The sequence below is a fragment of the Heptranchias perlo genome, unplaced genomic scaffold (genome assembly GCF_035084215.1).
Source record: "Heptranchias perlo isolate sHepPer1 unplaced genomic scaffold, sHepPer1.hap1 HAP1_SCAFFOLD_477, whole genome shotgun sequence".
NCBI classification, from domain to species: Eukaryota; Metazoa; Chordata; class Chondrichthyes; order Hexanchiformes; family Hexanchidae; genus Heptranchias; species Heptranchias perlo.
In genome coordinates, this window is record NW_027139492.1 from 32,501 (window position 1) to 50,000 (window position 17,500).

Genomic DNA, 17,500 nt, shown 5'->3' on the forward strand with positions numbered 1-17,500 from the left:
TCAGTACTGACCCTCCGACAGTGCGGCGCTCCCTCAGTACTGACCCTCCGACAGTGCGGCACTCCCTCAGTACTGACCCTCCGACAGTGCAGCACTCCCTCAGTACTGACCCTTACTGACCCTCCGACAGTGCGGCGCTCCCTCAGTACTGACCCTCCGACAGTGCTGCGCTCCCTCAGCACTGACCCTCCGACAGTGCAGCGCTCCCTCAGTACTGACCCTCCGACAGTGCAGCGCTCCCTCAGTACTGACCCTCCGACAGTGCAGCGCTCCCTCAGTACTGACCCTCCGACAGTGCAGCGCTCCCTCAGTACTGACCCTCCGACAGTGCAGCACTCCCTCAGTACTGACCCTCCGACAGTGCAGCACTCCCTCAGTACTGACCCTCCGACAGTGCTGCGCTCCCTCAGCACTGACCCTCCGACAGTGAGGCGCTCCCTCAGTACTGACCCTCCGACAGTGCGGCGCTCCCTCAGTACTGACCCTCCGACAGTGCAGCACTCCCTCAGTACTGACCCTCCGACAGTGCAGCACTCCCTCAGTACTGACCCTCCGACAGTGAGGCGCTCCCTCAGTACTGACCCTCCATCAGTGCAGCACTCCCTCAGTACTGACCCTCCGACAGTGCAGCACTAGCACTCCCTCAGCACTGACCCTCCGACAGTGCAGCGCTCCCTCAGCACTGACCCTCCGACAGTGCAGCGCTCCCTCAGCACTGACCCTCCGACAGTGCGGCACTCCCTCAGTACTGACCCTCCGACAGTGCGGCACTCCCTCAGTACTGACCCTCCGACAGTGCAACACTCCCTCAGTACTGACCCTCCGACAGTGCAGCACTCCCTCAGTACTGACCCTCCGACAGTGCAGCGCTCCCTCAGCACTGACCCTCCGACAGTGCAGCACTCCCTCAGTACTGACCCTCCGACAGTGCAGCGCTCCCTCAGCACTGACCCTCCGACAGTGCGGCACTCCCTCAGTACTGACCCTCCGACAGTGCGGCACTCCCTCAGTACTGACCCTCCGACAGTGCAACACTCCCTCAGTACTGACCCTCCGACAGTGCAGCACTCCCTCAGTACTGACCCTCCGACAGTGCGGCACTCCCTCAGTACTGACCCTCCGACAGTGCAACACTTCCCTCAGTACTGACCCTCCGACAGTGCGGCGCTCCCTCAGCACTGCAATGGGAGTGTCGGCCTGGATTATGGGCTCAAGGAGTGGAATTCTCTACCTCAGAGGGCTGTAGATGCTCAGTTGTTGAGTATGTTCGAGGCTGATATCGATAGATTTTTTGGACTCTAAGGGAATCGGGGACAGGGCAGGAAAGTGGAGTTGAGGTCGAAGATCAGCCAAGAGATCTGGGAGTACAGGTTCATAGCTCCTTGAAAGTGGAGTCACAGGTGGATAGGGTGGTGAAGAAGGCATTCGGCATGCTTGGTTTCATTGGTCAGAACATTGAATCCAGGAGTTGGGATGTCTTGTTGAAGTTGTACAGGACATTGGTGAGGCCACACTTGGAATACTGTGTACAGTTCTGGTCACCCTATTATAGAAAGGATATCATTAAACTAGAAAGAGTGCAGAAAAGATTTACTAGGATGCTACCAGGGACTTGATGGTTTGACTTACAGGGAGAGGTTAGACAGACTGGGACTTTTTTCCCTGGAGAGTAGGAGGTTTAGGGGTGATCTTATAGAAGTCTATAAAATAATGAGGGGCATAGATAAGGTCGATAGTCAAAATCTTTTCCCAAAGGTAGGGGAGTCTATAACGAGGGGGCATAGATTTAAGGTGAGAGGGGAGAGATACAAAAGGGTCCAGAGGGGCAATTTTTTCACTCAAAGGGTGGTGAGTGTCTGGAACGAGCTGCCAGAGGCAGTAGTAGAGGCGGGTACAATTTTGTCTTTTAAAAAGCATTTGGACAGTTACATGGGGAAGATGGGTATAGAGGGATATGGGCCAAGTGCAGGCAATTGGGACTAGCTTAGTGGTATAAACTGGGCGACATGGACATGTTGGGCCGAAGGGCCTGTTTCCATGTTGTAAACTTCTATGATTCTATGATTCTCTGATCTCATTGAATGGCGGAGCAGGCTCGAGGGGCCGAATGGCCTACTCCTGCTCCTATTTCTTATGATTATGGGCTCGAGTCTCTGGAGGAAGACTTCAACCCTCGACCTTCTGTCTCAGAGGGCAAGAGTACTGCCCTCTGGGTCACAGCTAACACCTACGTTCTCCTGGTACCCCGGCCGACGTTTTGCGCTCGACCCCAACCGACATCACCAAGGTCAGCCGATTATCTGCTTATTCATTTCACTGGCTGTCTGTGGGATCTTGCTGTGCACAAAATGGCTGCCACCTTTGCCAGCACAACAGCAGCGACTGCACCTCAAAAATTAATTTGTTGCACTTTGGGACGTCCCGAGGGGGATGATCATCAGGAAACTATCGGGAAAGATTGAGCGGGCTGGAGCTCTTTTCTCTCGAAAAGAGAAGCCTAAGATAAGATCTTTCAAATTACGAAGGGGGTTCGATCGGGGTGGGTGGGGAGAAGCTGCTTCCATTTGTCGGGGGGGAGACCAGAACAAAGGGGGGGGCGGGGGGGGGGCATAAATATACGATGGTCACTAACAGGTCAAATAGAGAATTTAGGAGGAATTTCTTTACACAGGGAGTGGTGAGAACGTGGTCACAAGAGTAGTCGAAGCAGAGAGGGTTGATGCGTTTAAAGAGAGGTAATTAGAGGAGGCTAATGAGGAGTATAAACACCGGGATAGTCCAGTTGGGCCGAACGGCCTGTTTCTGTGCTGTGGTTTGTTTGTAATAGTGAGGTGCTGCACAAATGAAAATCTATTATCAGGGGGGGGAAATTCAGAAATCCGAAAGGGAGGGTGTGTAATTAGCTACTCGGGGGTTTCACTGGAGGCTCCTCGAAGTTTGCAAATCTGGTTTGCTCCCTGAGCCTGGCACTGAACCCGTAACATTCAGGTGACAGGCGATCCCCGTGTCGACATCAGGAAGTGCTGCCCTCTGCGGTTATGACTGATGTCCGAAGTACAGTGAGATCCCTGCGGGGGACTGAATCTTTCTTTAAAGAGCAGATTCTGCTTGTGTTACTTACCAGAGAGAGAGAGAGAGAGAGGGGAGAGAGAGAGAGAGGGGGGAACCCTTTCTCCAATGTGTGTGTGTGTGTGTGTGTGTGTGTCCTCGTCCCCGCACTAAAAAAAAATGTTTAACAAGTAAGGTGAAAGTGCCATTTAATCCTGCAAGCTCCGCCCACACCTGGAGGAATGGAGCTGCCCAGTTGGTTGTGAAGGTGGGAGAGGCTGTTTGGAGTGAGAACATTGCTTCGAGTCGATTGAGGAGAGAAGGAGGAGGAGGAGGGAGGAGGAGGGGAGGAGGAGGATAACCCAGCCCAGCCCAGGTCGAGTGTCTGCAGCCTGTCCCCAGTGAAGTCTCTCTCTCTCTCTCTCTCTCGCTCTGTGTGGATTACAATTAAGGAACTGCAGTAGAGGCGGCCTCTCTCTCTCTCTGTCTGTGTGTGTGGATTACAGTGAGCCATGTTTACCCAGGGCACCAGTCTGTGAGGAGGAGGGAGAGGAGGAGGAGGAGGAGGACGAACCTTCTGTTTGATCACTGGATCCGTGAGTCTTGACTTTTCGAACTTGGGCTGAGCCGATGGTGTTGGAGGGAAGGTTGACATGTTGGAGGCGTATCGGGCACAGGTTTGATTTTACTGAGAGAGAGAGAGAGAGAGAGAGGGTGGCGTCTCCCCTTCCCCCACCTCAAGCAAAGTTTACTTTCTTTTGAAAACAGCTGGAGGAGGAAAGTGAGTTTGTGGGGAGACCTGAGGAGTCTGCGTCCCCAGAAGGATCTTTCCTCCCCCCTCCTCTCCCCTCCCAAGACAGCCAGAGGTTTACGCTCAGATTCCTGGTCCCTGCTCTCGGCGGTTCCTTTTGTCCCAGGGCTTTTGATGGGTCTCAGGTTTCCACAGACAGGTTCCCCAACCCCCAGACCACAGACAGACAGGTTCCCCAACCCCCAGACCAGAGACAGACAGGTTCCCCAACCCCCAGACCACAGACAGACAGGTTCCCCAACCCCCAGACCACAGACAGACAGGTTCCCCAACCCCCAGACCACAGACAGACAGGTTCCCCAACCCCCAGACCACAGACAGACAGGTTCCCCAACCCCCAGACCAGAGACAGACAGGTTCCCCAACCCCCAGACCACAGACAGACAGGTTCCCCAACCCCCAGACCAGAGACAGACAGGTTCCCCAACCCCCAGACCACAGACAGACAGGTTCCCCAACCCCCAGACCAGAGACAGACAGGCCCCCCTCCCCCAGACCAGAGACAGACAGGCCCCCCTCCCCCAGACCACAGACAGGTGTCCTCCACCCCAGACCACAGACTGGTCTCCCCCCACCCCCAGACCACAGACAGGTGTCCTCCACCCCAGACCACAGACTGGTCTCTTTCACTCCGCCCCCCAGGACCACAGACAGGCCTCTCTCCCCCTCAGACCACAGACGGTCCCGGGTGTCGGGCCCCGGGCCCCGGTTCCGTGCTCCGCCCCCTCCGCCCTCCGTTCTCTGGGGTGAACTTACAATGGGGGGGGGCGGGAGTCCCGCCCTCCGCCCCCGGCCTCTCACCTGTTCCCCTCCCCCCCGGCCTCTCACCTGTCACCTCCCCCCCCCGGCCTCTCACCTGTCACCTCCGCCCCGGCCTCTCACCTGTCACCTCCCCCCCCGGCCTCTCACCTGTTCCCCTCCCCCCCGGCCTCTCACCTGTTCCCCTCCCCCCCGGCCTCTCACCTGTCACCTCCCCCCCGGCCTCTCACCTGTTCCCCTCCCCCCCGGCCTCTCACCTGTTCCCCTCCCCCCCGGCCTCTCACCTGTCACCTCCCCCCCGGCCTCTCACCTGTCACCTCCCCCCCGGCCTCTCACCTGTCACCTCCCCCCCGGCCTCTCACCTATCTCCCCCCCCCCCCCCGGCCTCTCACCTGTCACCTCCCCCCCCCGGTCTCTCACCTGTTCTCCCCCCTCCCCCCCCGGCCTCTCCCCTCCCCCTCCCCCCCTCTCCCCTCCCCCCTCCCCCCCTCTCCCCTCCCCCCTCTCCCCTCTCCCCTCCCCCTCTCCCCTCCCCCTCCCCCCTCTCCCCTCCCCCCTCCCCCCTCTCCCCTCCCCTCCCCCCCTCTCCCCTCCCCCCTCCCCCCCTCTCCCCTCCCCCTCCCCCCCTCTCCCCTCCCCCCTCCCCCCCTCTCCCCTGCCCCCCCCCAGTATCCTATTGTCCAACCTCGCTCGTCCCTCCCTATTCATTTGTTGCCCTCAATTTTGCCAAACATTAAAAAAACCGAACAGTGTTGCTGTGAACAACATGCTCACAGTCTCTCACCTTTCCTCCCAGAATCGACCTCTTCCTTATCCTACCCGTCACCCCCCGTTAAACTCTTTGGGTCCGACTAATTCTCAACACACCTGCTGCAGCATTGACAGCTTCAGTTTTCTCACTTTGCGATTCCCGTGCCCAACTTTCCCCTCCCTACAATATTCTGGGCCCCGTGCTCTCCTTAAAGACGTCCCGATGAAATTGGTCCTGCTCGGTAACCCAGAATGGCCAATAGCGGATCGGAAAGGCCGATCTACACCCCAACCCGATTTTTTTTGACGGCCGATCTCCCAGCCCTCGCGGTGCGATTCCAACCAACACCTGTTTCGTCCTCCCTATTTATTATCTTACTGATGCACAGAAACCACAGCTGGAGTACTGTGTGCAGTTCTGGTCGCCGCACTACAGGAAGGATGTGATCGCTTTGGAGAGGGTGCAGAGGAGATTCACCAGGATGTTACCAGGGCTGGAGCGCTTCAGCTATGAAGAGAGACTGGGAAGATTGGGTTTGTTTTCCTTGGAGCAGAGGAGGCTGAGGGGGGACATGATTGAGGTGCACAAAATTATGAGGGGCACAGATAGGATGGATACTAAGGAGCTTTTTCCCTTCGTTGAGGGTTCTATAACAAGGGGACATAGATTCAAGGTAAAAGGCGGGAGGTTCAGAGGGGATTTGAGAAAGAACTTTTTCACCCAGAGGGTGGTTGGAGTCTGGAACTCACTGCCTGAAAGGGTTGTGGAGGCAGGAACCCTCACAACATTCAAGAAGCATTTGGATGAGCACTTGAAATGCCATAGCATACAAGGCTACGGACCAAATGCTGGAATATGGGATTAGAGTAGACAGGGCTTGATGGCCGGCGCGGACACGATGGGCCGAAGGGCCTCTATCCGTGCTGTATAACTCTATGACTCTATGACTCTAAACCAGAAACCCCTCCGTGTCGTTGAATGTATCTTCAGTGATTGCCGTTCCCCCCCGTTGAACTCCGCCATTGCTTTTGACGTTTTTTTTGCTCAGCGAGGTGAGCGATAGAACCAGTCCCGTTTCAGACACCCGGTCGTAATTTTAATCCGTCGGAAGCGCAAAACGGATGCGATCGAATCAGTGGCGTGTCGCACAACTCTCCTTCCCCTTGAAATCAAATATCGCCAGATATCGGGATACGGGTATCGCTGCCAAGGCCCGCCTTCGTTGCCTGTCCCTCAGCGGCTTGATACGGCCGGCCGAGGGGCCGCTTTGCCGGACGGTTAAGAGTTGATCGGGTTGGTGTGGGGACTGGAGTCACATATGGGCCCAGACCGGGGTAAGGACGGCAGGCTTTCTCCCCTAAAGGGACGTCAGTGAAGCAGTTTGGGTTTTCAAAGTCTGCCCTCTCCGAATTCCCCTCCGGCCGCTCGGCCCTTTCCTCTGTCAAACACTTTGGGATGTTTTATTATATGGAAGGATCCGTGTAAATGCCAATTGATATTGAGCTGTCCGAGTGAAAATGATGAAGCCTTTTGCGTTGGGTGAAGATTTGTCGGTTGGAGGTTGCGGGTTTCCAGTATTGACCCCCCCACACCTCATTCACGTTACACTTTGACGCGTTCAGCATCTATTATGTTAAAGGGTCACCATCATTGTGGAAAACCTGTCTGCCAAGCACTTTTTGATGAAAGTGGCTATCCCTTTAAAATGTGTAGTTTCCCTACAAGCTAACCTGCGAAAATACCGTCTTGCAACCGAAACACTGGTGGAGAGCGGGCACAAATTAAACTCTGCTGTGTGCACGACCGTTCATAAAGGGTCGATTTTACCAATGGACACTGTGAACGGGGAGCGTTCCCCATGGACTGTGTGTACCAGAGAATCATCGGCACACTCCTTACCGCATGAACACGGTATATCCCACACCAACTGATAATGAAGGGGTTCGATAGGGTGGACGTAGAGAGAATGTTTCCACTTGTGGGGGAGACCAGAACTAGGGGTCATAAATATAAGATAGTCACTAATAAATCCAATAGGGAATTTAGGAGAAACTTCTTTACCCAGAGAGCGGTGAGAATGTGGAACTCGCTCCCACAAGGAGTAGTTGAGGTGAATAGTGGAGATGCATTTAAGGGAAGCTCGATAAACACATGAGGGAGAAAGGAATAGAAGGATATGCTGATAGGGTGAGATGAAGTAGGGAGGGAGGAGGCTCGTGTGGAGCATAAACACCAGCATGGACCAGTTGGGCTGTAAATTCTATGTATCTTCAGCCGTGGCTCAGTGGGTAACATTCCCCCCTTGGGGTCAGAAAGTGGTGAGTTCAAGCCCCCACTCCAGAGACTTGAGCCCATAATCCAGGCCGACACTCCCCAGTGCAGTGCTGAGGGAGCGCCGCACTGTCGGAGGGTCAGTACTGAGGGAGCGCCGCACTGTTGGAGGGTCAGTACTGAGGGAGCGCCGCACTGTCGGAGGGTCAGTACTGAGGAGCGCCGCACTGTCGGAGGGTCAGTACTGAGGGAGCGCCGCACTGTCGGAGGGTCAGTACTGAGAGAGCGCCGCACTGTCGGAGGGGCAGTAGTGAGGGAGCGCTGCACTGTCGGAGGGGCAGTAGTGAGGGAGCGCTGCACTGTCGGAGGGGCAGTACTGAGGGAGTGTCGGAGGGTCAGTACTGAGGGAGTGTCGGAGGGTCAGTACTGAGGGAGTGCTGCACTGTCAGAGGGGCAGTACTGAGGGAGCGCTGCACTGTCGGAGGTGTTGATGAGACGTTAAACCGGGGTTCCGTCTGGCACCTCAGGTGGATGTAAAAGATCCCACGGCCATTATTTTCGAAGAAGAGCAGGGGGGAGTTCTCCCCGGTGTCCTGGGGCCAATATTTATCCCTCAACCAACGACACTAAAAAAACAGATTATCTGATCGTTATCACATTGCTGTTTGTGGGATCTTGCTGTGCGCAAATTGGCTTCTGCATTTTCGACATTGCAACGGTGACTAAACTTCAAAAGTACTTCATTGGCTGTAAAGCGCTTTGGGACGTCCTGAGATCGAGGAAGGTGCTATATAAATGCGAGTTCCTTCTTTCTGGGACCTGTCTGGGTGACATTACCGTTTGGTACCAAATCAGGGCCCACCTCAAGCCCACTCGGACCTGGACTGAGACTGTCTAAACTCAGTTAACGACGGAGCCCCACAGCTGTCCACCTGTATTTTGTTTAAATGATGGGTCCTGATGACGTCACTGGAGAACCAGCTGGAAGGAGTTTGTGTTTGGTGCAGTGCGATGGGGCTGAGTTTGCACAAACTACCCTGATGTACATCGGGCTGAAGTGTGGGCTGCCTCGTGCACAAAGCTCAGCTACTCCTGGGAGATAAGTTCCCCCCATGGTGATACCAGCTTAACTATAAATAGAATTAAAAAACAGAAAGCAAACAAGGCACGTCACTGAGAATTGTGATCCCTCCCTGCTTGTGTTGACAGTCCCTTTAGGTAAATCTCGGTGTGTCTCTGTATCGTGGTTTACCTGTCGTGGACACTGTCTCTGATCTCTGTCTCGTTTCTTCTCTGGCCAGCGTGAGACCAGAGTTTATATAATAGGTCGATTACTTGACGTGTTTAAAGGAACAGTGTTTCGTGTCTCTTTAATTAAAGGCTTTGAATCCGGATGCTTGTCCATCCTGTCACGCCTCCTGGCGTCACTCCTCATGGCGTCACTCCTCATGGCGTCACTCCTCATGGCGTCACGCCTCATGGCGTCACTCCTCAAGGCGTCACTCCTCATGGCGCCACTCCTCATGGCGTCACTCCTCAAGGCGTCACTCCTCATGGCGTCACGCCTCAAGGCGTCACTCCTCAAGGCGTCACTCCTCAAGGCGCCACTCCTCATGGCGTCACTCCTCATGGCCTCACTCCTCAAGGCGTCACTCCTCATGGCGTCACTCCTCAAGGCGTCACGCCTCAAGGCGTCACGCCTCAAGGCGTCACTCCTCAAGGCGTCACTCCTCATGGCGTCATGCCTCATGGCGTCACTCCTCAAGGCGTCACTCCTCATGGCGTCACTCCTCAAGACGTCACTCCTCATGGCGTCACTCCTCAAGGCGTCACTCCTCAAGGCGTCACTCCTCATGGCGTCACTCCTCCCTAGGGCAAAACGTGGTTGTTGGCTGAATTTCCATGTTAAATTACCAATCAACCATCTGATTGACAGGTTGCTGACAGGAGGCCTGAACCTAGAGCGAGTCCCGATCTTGAGCCTGATCCTGCTGTAGTCTGAATGTGACAGCGATTTACACATTGTGACCGTGTCCTTTGGAGATTTCAGTCAAAGGAAAGCTTCCTGTGAAACGGGTTCCTTCCGTTTATTTTAAAAACCATGTTTTTAATTTTAAAAAATCATTAAGCCCTGCTCTCAAGTTGGGGAAGACTTTCACAGCAATGGAGGAACTGCTAAAGGAGAGTAAACCAAGGTCTGTCGAGTTCACCTTCGACCATCCTGGTAGCCCCATGATCCAATGTTGATGGAGTTATTGACTAATCCATCAACGGGCCTCCGACAGACCCAGACATGAGGCGAGGAAAACCCCCAGTGGTGGAGAGCTTTGGGAACCAGAGGTCCAAAGTCACCATTGCCAAAGTCTCCTCTCCTCTCCTCTCCTCTCCTCCCTCAGTCTGATCAACAGGTGCTCTGGGATCTCACTCAAGTGACCATTCTCCCTGGATAAACCCAAACAAACTCAAGTTGCCTGGATTGGCGCAGCTGCGACATCACTCGGGAAGCTTAACACCATCCTCTACCCCCCCGCCCCCCTCCGACCCTGACTCCATCCTCCAGCTTGGCCGCTATCTCAGGCAGACTGTTTCACAATCTCTGCATCTTATGTGACCCTGAGCTCAGCCTGCGACCCCGTATCTGCTGGTCCGCCACAAAGACCGCCCACTTCCACTCCTGTAACATCGCCCGTCCTCCGGCCCCTGCCTCTGCCCATCTGCTGCTGAAACCCTCGTCCCTGCCTCCAGACTCGACTATCCCAATCCTCTCCTGGCCGGCCTCCCACCCTCCATGTTTAAATCTCTCGCTCCTCCCTATCTCTACAAGCTGCTCCAATGCCGTGACTCGCTGACCCTACCCTCCCACCCCACCGCCCCCCCCCGAGCTATCTGTTCCTCCAACTCCGGCCTCTTGTGCATCCCCCCGCCCACCTCCCCTTCACCCCACCATTGGCGCCCGTGCCTTCAACTGGCTAGTCCCACATTCTGCAGTTCCCTCCCTAAACCACGCCGTCTTTCCACCTCTCTCTCCACCTCAGAGACCCTCCTTAAAACCTACCAATTGACCAGGCTTTTGATCACCCCTCCTAATATCTCCTCCTTTGGCTGGGCGTCCATTCATGCCTCTGTGAAGTGCCTTGGGGATGTTCTTCGCAGGTAAACACAGGCTATTGTTGCTGTTGTTCGCCCAGGGTAGGGAGGCACCAGGTTTAGTCCCCAGTCGGTGGGGAGTTAATTGACCTCAGTTGGGTTAGCAGGGCAGGTGCTCTGATTGGATTCAGTGCCTGTGGGCTCGGGAGAGGGTGAAACCTCAGCCAACGTTCATGCTTCTGATCAGTAAACTCGGTGAATCCTGTTAGAAAATGCACACGTGTGCAGGTATCAGCTGAGGACAGTATCGGGCTCGGCTGTGGTGCCTCCTCCACAGTCGAATAGCTCACCAGCACTTGCTGTCCAGGCTGACGGATGCAGAATAACTTCTTGAGGTGAGGTAGCCAAGGGCAGTGGAGACGTAGCCCGGTGTGACACAGTACCATCGAGAGGGGAGGGGGGGGAAAATGGGGGAATTGGGAGAGGCTTACTATCGATCATGTGTATGGGGCACTGGTTCTGTTGGACTTTCTATGAGTTCACTTCCGGTCAAATGTGTACAAAATCAGATTATATGCTTATTGTCACATTACTGTTTGTGGGATCTTGCTGTGCGCAAATTGGCTGCCGCGTTTCCTACATTACAACAGTGAGCACACTTCAAAAAGTACTTCATTGGCTGTAAAGCGCTTTGGGACGTCCCGAGGTCAGGGCTCTAGGAATAGCCCCTCGAGCCCCCTCCGCCTTTCAATTAGATCATGGCTGGTTTGTATCTTAATCGACTTAAAACACCTTTTATTGGATCATCCTGAATCCTCCAGGCGCTGTGTGCAGTAAACGCAAGTCTTTGTTTCTGCCTTCATCGTCTTTCCGGTGCGGTGTGACGTCGTCAGTCAGTCTCAGTCACCGAGACTGACACAGTGACCTCCGTGTGTTGAGAGCTCGCTGATCGCTCACAGGTCAGGGCCTGGACTGGACTGAGTGCCAGCTTTGCCTTTGGTCCGATAACTCTGCCTTTACTCCCGCACCAAGAGGATTGACGTTAGCATTTGGGGAGCGGGATTATCCGCCAATGTCCGCTATCGAGGGCCCCCTCCCCAGCCCGGGCCGTCATGGCGACGGTGGCAACGAGCTTTTCAGTGCCACCAGTCATTTTCCAATCCATTCTTGGGATTTGAGTGTGGTTGGCAAGGCCGCCATTTATTGGCCATCCCGAGTTGCCCCGAGGTGGTGGGGGTGGGCCGCCTTCTTGAACCGATGAGCAGTTTGATACAACTGAGTGTCTCGCTGGACCACTTCAGAGGGCAGTTAAGAGTCAACCACGTTGGTGTGGGGTCTGGAGTCACCTATAGGCCCAGAACATAAGAACATAAGAAATAGGAGCAGGAGGAGGCCAATCGGCCCCTCGAGCCTGCTCCGCCATTCAATAAGATCATGGCTGATCTGATCCTGACCTCAAATCTAAATTCATGTCCAATTTCCTGCCCGCTCCCCGTAACCCCTAATTCCCTTTACTTTTAGGAAACTGCCTATTTCTGTTTTAAATTTATTTAATGATGTAGCTTCCACAGCTTCCTGGGGCAGCAAATTCCACAGACCTACCACCCTCTGAGTGAAGAAGTTTCTCCTCATCTCAGTTTCGAAAGAGCAGCCCCTTATTCTAAGATTATGCCCCCTAGTTCTAGTTTCACCCATCTTTGGGAACATCCTTACCGCATCCACCCGATCAAGCCCCTTCACAATCTGATATGGTTCAATAAGATCGCCTCTCATTCTTCTGAACTCCAATGAGTAGAGTCCCAATCTACTCAACCTCTCCTCATATGTCCGCCCCCTCATCCCCGGGATTAACCGAGTGAACCTTCTTTGTACTGCCTCGAGAGCAAGTATGTCTTTTCTTAAGTATGGAGACCAAAACTGTATGCAGTATTCCAGGTGCGGTCTCACCAATACCTTATATAACTGCAGCAATACCTCCCTGTTTTTATATTCTATCCCCCGAGCAATAAAAGCCAACATTCCGTTGGCCTTCTTGATCACCTGCTGCACCTGCATACCAACTTTTTGATTTTCTTGCACTAGGACCCCCAGATCCCTTTGTACTGCAGTACTTTCCAGTTTCCCCACCGGGTAAGGACGACAGGTTTCCTTCCCTAAAGGACATCGGTGAACCAGTTGGGTTTTTCAGACAATCTGACAGCTTCAGGGTCACTTTACTGAGACCGGCTTTTTATTTCCAGATTCTTTAAACTGAATTCAAATTCTCAAACTTTGATCTCACGTTCTCTGGATTGTTAGTCCAGTAACACAACTACTGTGCCCCTAAATTAGTTTAAATATGGATGGCTAAAAATGGTCTGTTGGATTTTGCTGCTCAGCAATTCCCACACTTCAGCTTTTATTGAGAATGTCCGGGAATGGGAGAGAGGCTTTTTCGGACAGGTTGGGAATCCAAGGGCCTATCACTGAGGAAAGTGTAATTCTCACTCCCTCCTACAAATAAACTCCTCCAGCACTCACTGTAAACACCTTCAGTCATTATTTGCTAATTATACCCTGCGCCATCTCGACAGGATTCCCGAGCCTGCTTCCCATTCGCTGAGTGAGCTCGGCGGTCTGTGAATCATTACATAGAATGTACAGCACGGAAACAGGCCATTCGGCCCAACGGGTCTATCCCGGTGTTTATGCTCCGCACGAGCCTCCTCCCTCCCTGCTTCATCTCACCCTCTCACCATATCCTTCTATTCCTTTCTCCCTCGTGTGTTTATCCAGCTTCCCCTTAAATGCATCGATGTTATTCCCCTCGACCACTCCCTGTGGGAGCGAGTTCCACGCTCATTCTGTCTCTCGCCAAACTTGCGGGGACCCGAAAACCAGAAATGGGCCCCATTGGCGGGATCCCGTCCAGTTTATTAACTCGCTGTGCCCTCGGCTGTTGCTGGTCCAGTCGGTGACTCTGGTGTAACGCAGCCCGATGTGGTCACATCTCACCCACTCCTGTTAGTTACACTCGATCACATTACTTCACCATCGGTGAATCACATCACCCGAATGGAACGCTCAGCATTCACCGTCCCGTTGCCCAGGTAACCTGTGCGGTTTGCATCAGGAATTTGCGAGAAGGTAAAAATGTGCAGGACCAGAATAACCACAGAGGCACAATCGACTGGTCCCGTCTCGGGCCGTGCTCTCGGGGACAAAGTGCCCCCTCGTTGTGCCTGTTCTACACAGGGACAGGAGGAGGCCGCTCAGCCCCTCGAGCCTGACGCGCAGGGACAGGAGGAGGCCGCTCAGCCCCTCGAGCCTGTTGCACAGGAACAGGAGAAGACTATTCAGCTGCTCGAGCCTGTTACATAGGAACAGGAGGAGGCCGTTCAGCCCCTCGAGCCTGTTCCGCCATTCAATTAGATTGTATCTGGTCTGTATCTTAACTCTATTTACCCGCCTTGGTTCCGTAACCCTTAATCCCCTCACCCAACAAAAGTCGATCAATCTCAGTTTTGAAATTTTCAATTGACCCCCCAGCCTCAACAGCTTTTTTGGGGGGAGAGAGTTCCAGATTCCCACTCCCCTTTGTGTGAAGAAGTGCTTCCTGACATCACCCCTGAACGGCCTGGCTCTAATTTTAAGATTACTCCCCCTTGTTCTGGACTCCCCCCACCAGAGGAAATAGAGCAGATAAAGAGAAACTATCAAATCCTTTAGTCATCGAAAACACCTCAGCCGGAGTATTGTGTCCAATTCTGGGCACCGCACTTTAGGATGGGTGTCAGGGCCTCGGAGAGGGTGCAGAGGAGATTTACTAGAATGGTCCCAGGGATGAGGGACTTCAGTTATGTGGAGAGACTGGAGAAGCTGGGGTTGTTCTCCTTAGAACAGAGAAGGCTAAGAGGAGATTTAATGGAGGTGTTCAAAATCATGAGGGGTTTTAAGAGTAAATAAGGAGAAACTGTTTCCAGTGGCAGGAGGGTCGGTAACCAGAGGACGCAGATTTAAGATAATTGGCAAAAGAACCGGAGGGGGAGAGATGAGGAAACATTTTTTTTTACGCAGCGAGTTGTTCTGATCTGGAACGCGCGGCCTGAAAGGGCGGTGGAAGCAGATTCAATAATAACTTTTTCCCAGAGGGAATTGGAGAAATACCTGAAGGGAAAAACATTTGCAGGGCTCTGGGGAAAGAGCAGGGGGGGGGAGTGTGGGACTAATTGGATATCTCTTTCAAAGAGCCGGCACAGGCACGACGGGCCGAATGGCCACCTTCTGTGCTGTACCTACTATGATATCGCCCTTTAATCTTCTACACTCGAGGGAATACAAGCCTAGTCTGTGCAACCTGTCCTCGTGATTTAACCCTTTTAACCCCGGTATCATTCTGGTGACCCTGCGCTGCACCCCCTCCCAGGCCGATATCTCCTTCCTGAGGTGAACTGAACCAGAACTGAACGCAGTGTCTCCAGATACTTGGTCTAACCAGAGCTCTGCACAGCTGTAATGTAACTTCCTCCCCTTTTGTATTCCAGCCCTCTTGAAATAAAGGCCAACATTCCATTGGTCTTTTTAATTATTTTTTTGTACCTGCACACTAGTTTTTAGCGATTTCTGGACTGGAACCCCCCCAAATCTCTCTGCTCCTCCGCTGTGCCCAGCTTCTCACCGTTTAGAAAATACTCTGATCTATCTTTCTCGGGTCCAATAGGTGTCTGTCGTGCAACGCAGCCCGATGTGGTCACATCTCACCCACTCCTGTTAGTTACACTCGATCACATTACTTCACCATCGGTGGTTTACATCACCCGAATGGAATGTTCAGCATTAACCGTCCCGTTGCCTGTGCGGTTTGCATCAGGAATTTGCGAGGAGGTAAAAATGTGCAGAATAACCACTGAGGCACAATCGACCAGCCCTGGCCCAGGCCCTGCTCTCGGGTAGAAATTGGCCCTTTTTTTATTATTCGTTCGTGGGATGTGGGCGTCGCTGGCGAGGCCGGCATTTATTGCCCATCCCTAATTGCCCCTTGAGAAGGTGGTGGTGAGCCGCCTTCTTGAACCGCTGCAGTCCGTGTGGTGACGGTTCTCCCACAGTGCTGTTAGGAAGGGAGTTCCAGGATTTTGACCCAGCGACGATGAAGGAACGGCGATATATTTCCAAGTCGGCATGGTGTGTGACTTGGAGGGGAACGTGCAGGTGGTGTTGTTCCCATGTGCCTGCTGCCCTTGTCCTTCTAGGTGGTAGAGGTCGCGGGTTTGGGAGGTGCTGTCGAAGAAGCCTTGGCGAGTTGCTGCAGTGCATCCTGTGGATGGTACACACTGCAGCCACAGTGCGCCGGTGGTGAAGGGAGTGAATGTTTAGGGTGGGGGATGGGGTGCCAATCAAGCGGGCTGCTTTGTCCTGGATGGTGTCGAGCTTCTTGAGTGTTGTTGGAGCTGCACTCATCCAAGCAAGTGGAGAGTATTCCATCACACTCCTGACTTGTGCCTTGTAGATGGTGGAAAGGCTTTGGGGAGTCAGGAGGTGAGTCACTCGCCGCAGAATACCCAGCCTCTGACCTGCTCTTGTAGCCACAGTATTTATATGGCTGGTCCAGTTAAGTTTCTGGTCAGTGGTGACCCCCAGGATGTTGATGGTGGGGGATTCGGCGATGGTAATGCCGTTGAATGTCAAGGGGAGGTGGTCATTGCCTGGCACGAATGTTACTTGCCACTTATCAGCCCAAGCCTGGATGTTGTCCAGGTCTTGCTGCATGCGGGCTCGGACTGCTTCATTATTTGAGGGGTTGCGAATGGAACTGAACACTGTGCAGTCATCAGCGAACATCCCCATTTCTGACCTTATGATGGAGGGAAGGTCATTGATGAAGCAGCTGAAGATGGTTGGGCCTAGGACACTGCCCTGAGGAACTCCTGCAGCAATGCCCTGGGGCTGAGATGATTGGCCTCCAACAACCACTACCATCTTCCTTTGTGCTCGGCATGATGATTGTGTTTGGCACTGGTGGGCAAGGGATGATTACGTTTGTTTACAGTCACCTCCATTTTCTTCAGGATAAGAAAATGGAGGTGGTCTGAGCCTTTTGAAGTGGGTGAATTGGTTCCAAATGAGTCTGATCAGACATCTGACATAGTTCTCCGTGCATCGCTGATGGCCACATTCAAACCTTCTGTTCGTCTTTGAATTACATCGAATGTACAGCACAGAAACAGGCCATTCGGCCCAACTGGTCTATCCCGGTGTTTATGCTCCGCACGAGCCTCCTCCCTCCCTACTTCATCTCACCCTATCAGCATATCCTTCTATTCCTTTCTCCCTCGTGTTTATCTTGCTTCCTCTTAAATGGATCGATGCTATTCACCTCAACCACTCCTTGTGGGAGCGAGTTCCACATTCTCATAAAGAAGTGTCTCCTGAATTCCCTATTGGGTTTATTAGTGACTATCTTATATTTATGGCCCATGGTTCTGGTCTCCCCCCACAAGTGGAAACACCTTCTCTACGTCCACCCTATCAAACCCTTCATGGTTTTAAAGACCTCTGTCGGGTCAGCCCTCAGCCTTCCCTTTTTTAGTGAAAAGATTTTGAGAAGATTTTGAAGGCGGAGACAGAGGCAGCAAGAAGAATTCTGGGCATCGCTCTTTGGGAAGGATGTCAAGGCCTCGGAGAGGGTGCGGAGGGGATTTACTAGAATGGAACCAGGGATGAGGGACCTCAGTTACGTGGAGAGACTGGAGAAGCTGGGATTGTTCTCCTTAGAGCAGAGAAGGTTAAGGGGAGAT

General features: G+C 53.4%; 1 protein-coding gene across 4 annotated transcripts in view; it reads left to right on the top strand.

Moving 5' to 3' along the window:
• rassf7a (Ras association domain family member 7a) overlaps positions 1-17,500 on the top strand; it is an 81,452-nt gene that overhangs the window by 481 nt on the left and 63,471 nt on the right. For 2 of the 4 annotated variants that reach the window (XM_067979561.1, XM_067979564.1), the window contains exon 1: positions 3,687-3,725. The exons of 1 other annotated variant lie outside the window; for it this stretch is intronic. In XM_067979561.1, coding sequence (XP_067835662.1) covers positions 3,702-3,725 — 24 coding nt within the window. In that variant the 5' untranslated portion in view covers positions 3,687-3,701. Of the gene's footprint in view, positions 1-3,363; positions 3,645-3,686; positions 3,726-17,500 lie in introns of those variants that run through there. One more of the 4 variants, XM_067979562.1, reaches the window with a different exon arrangement.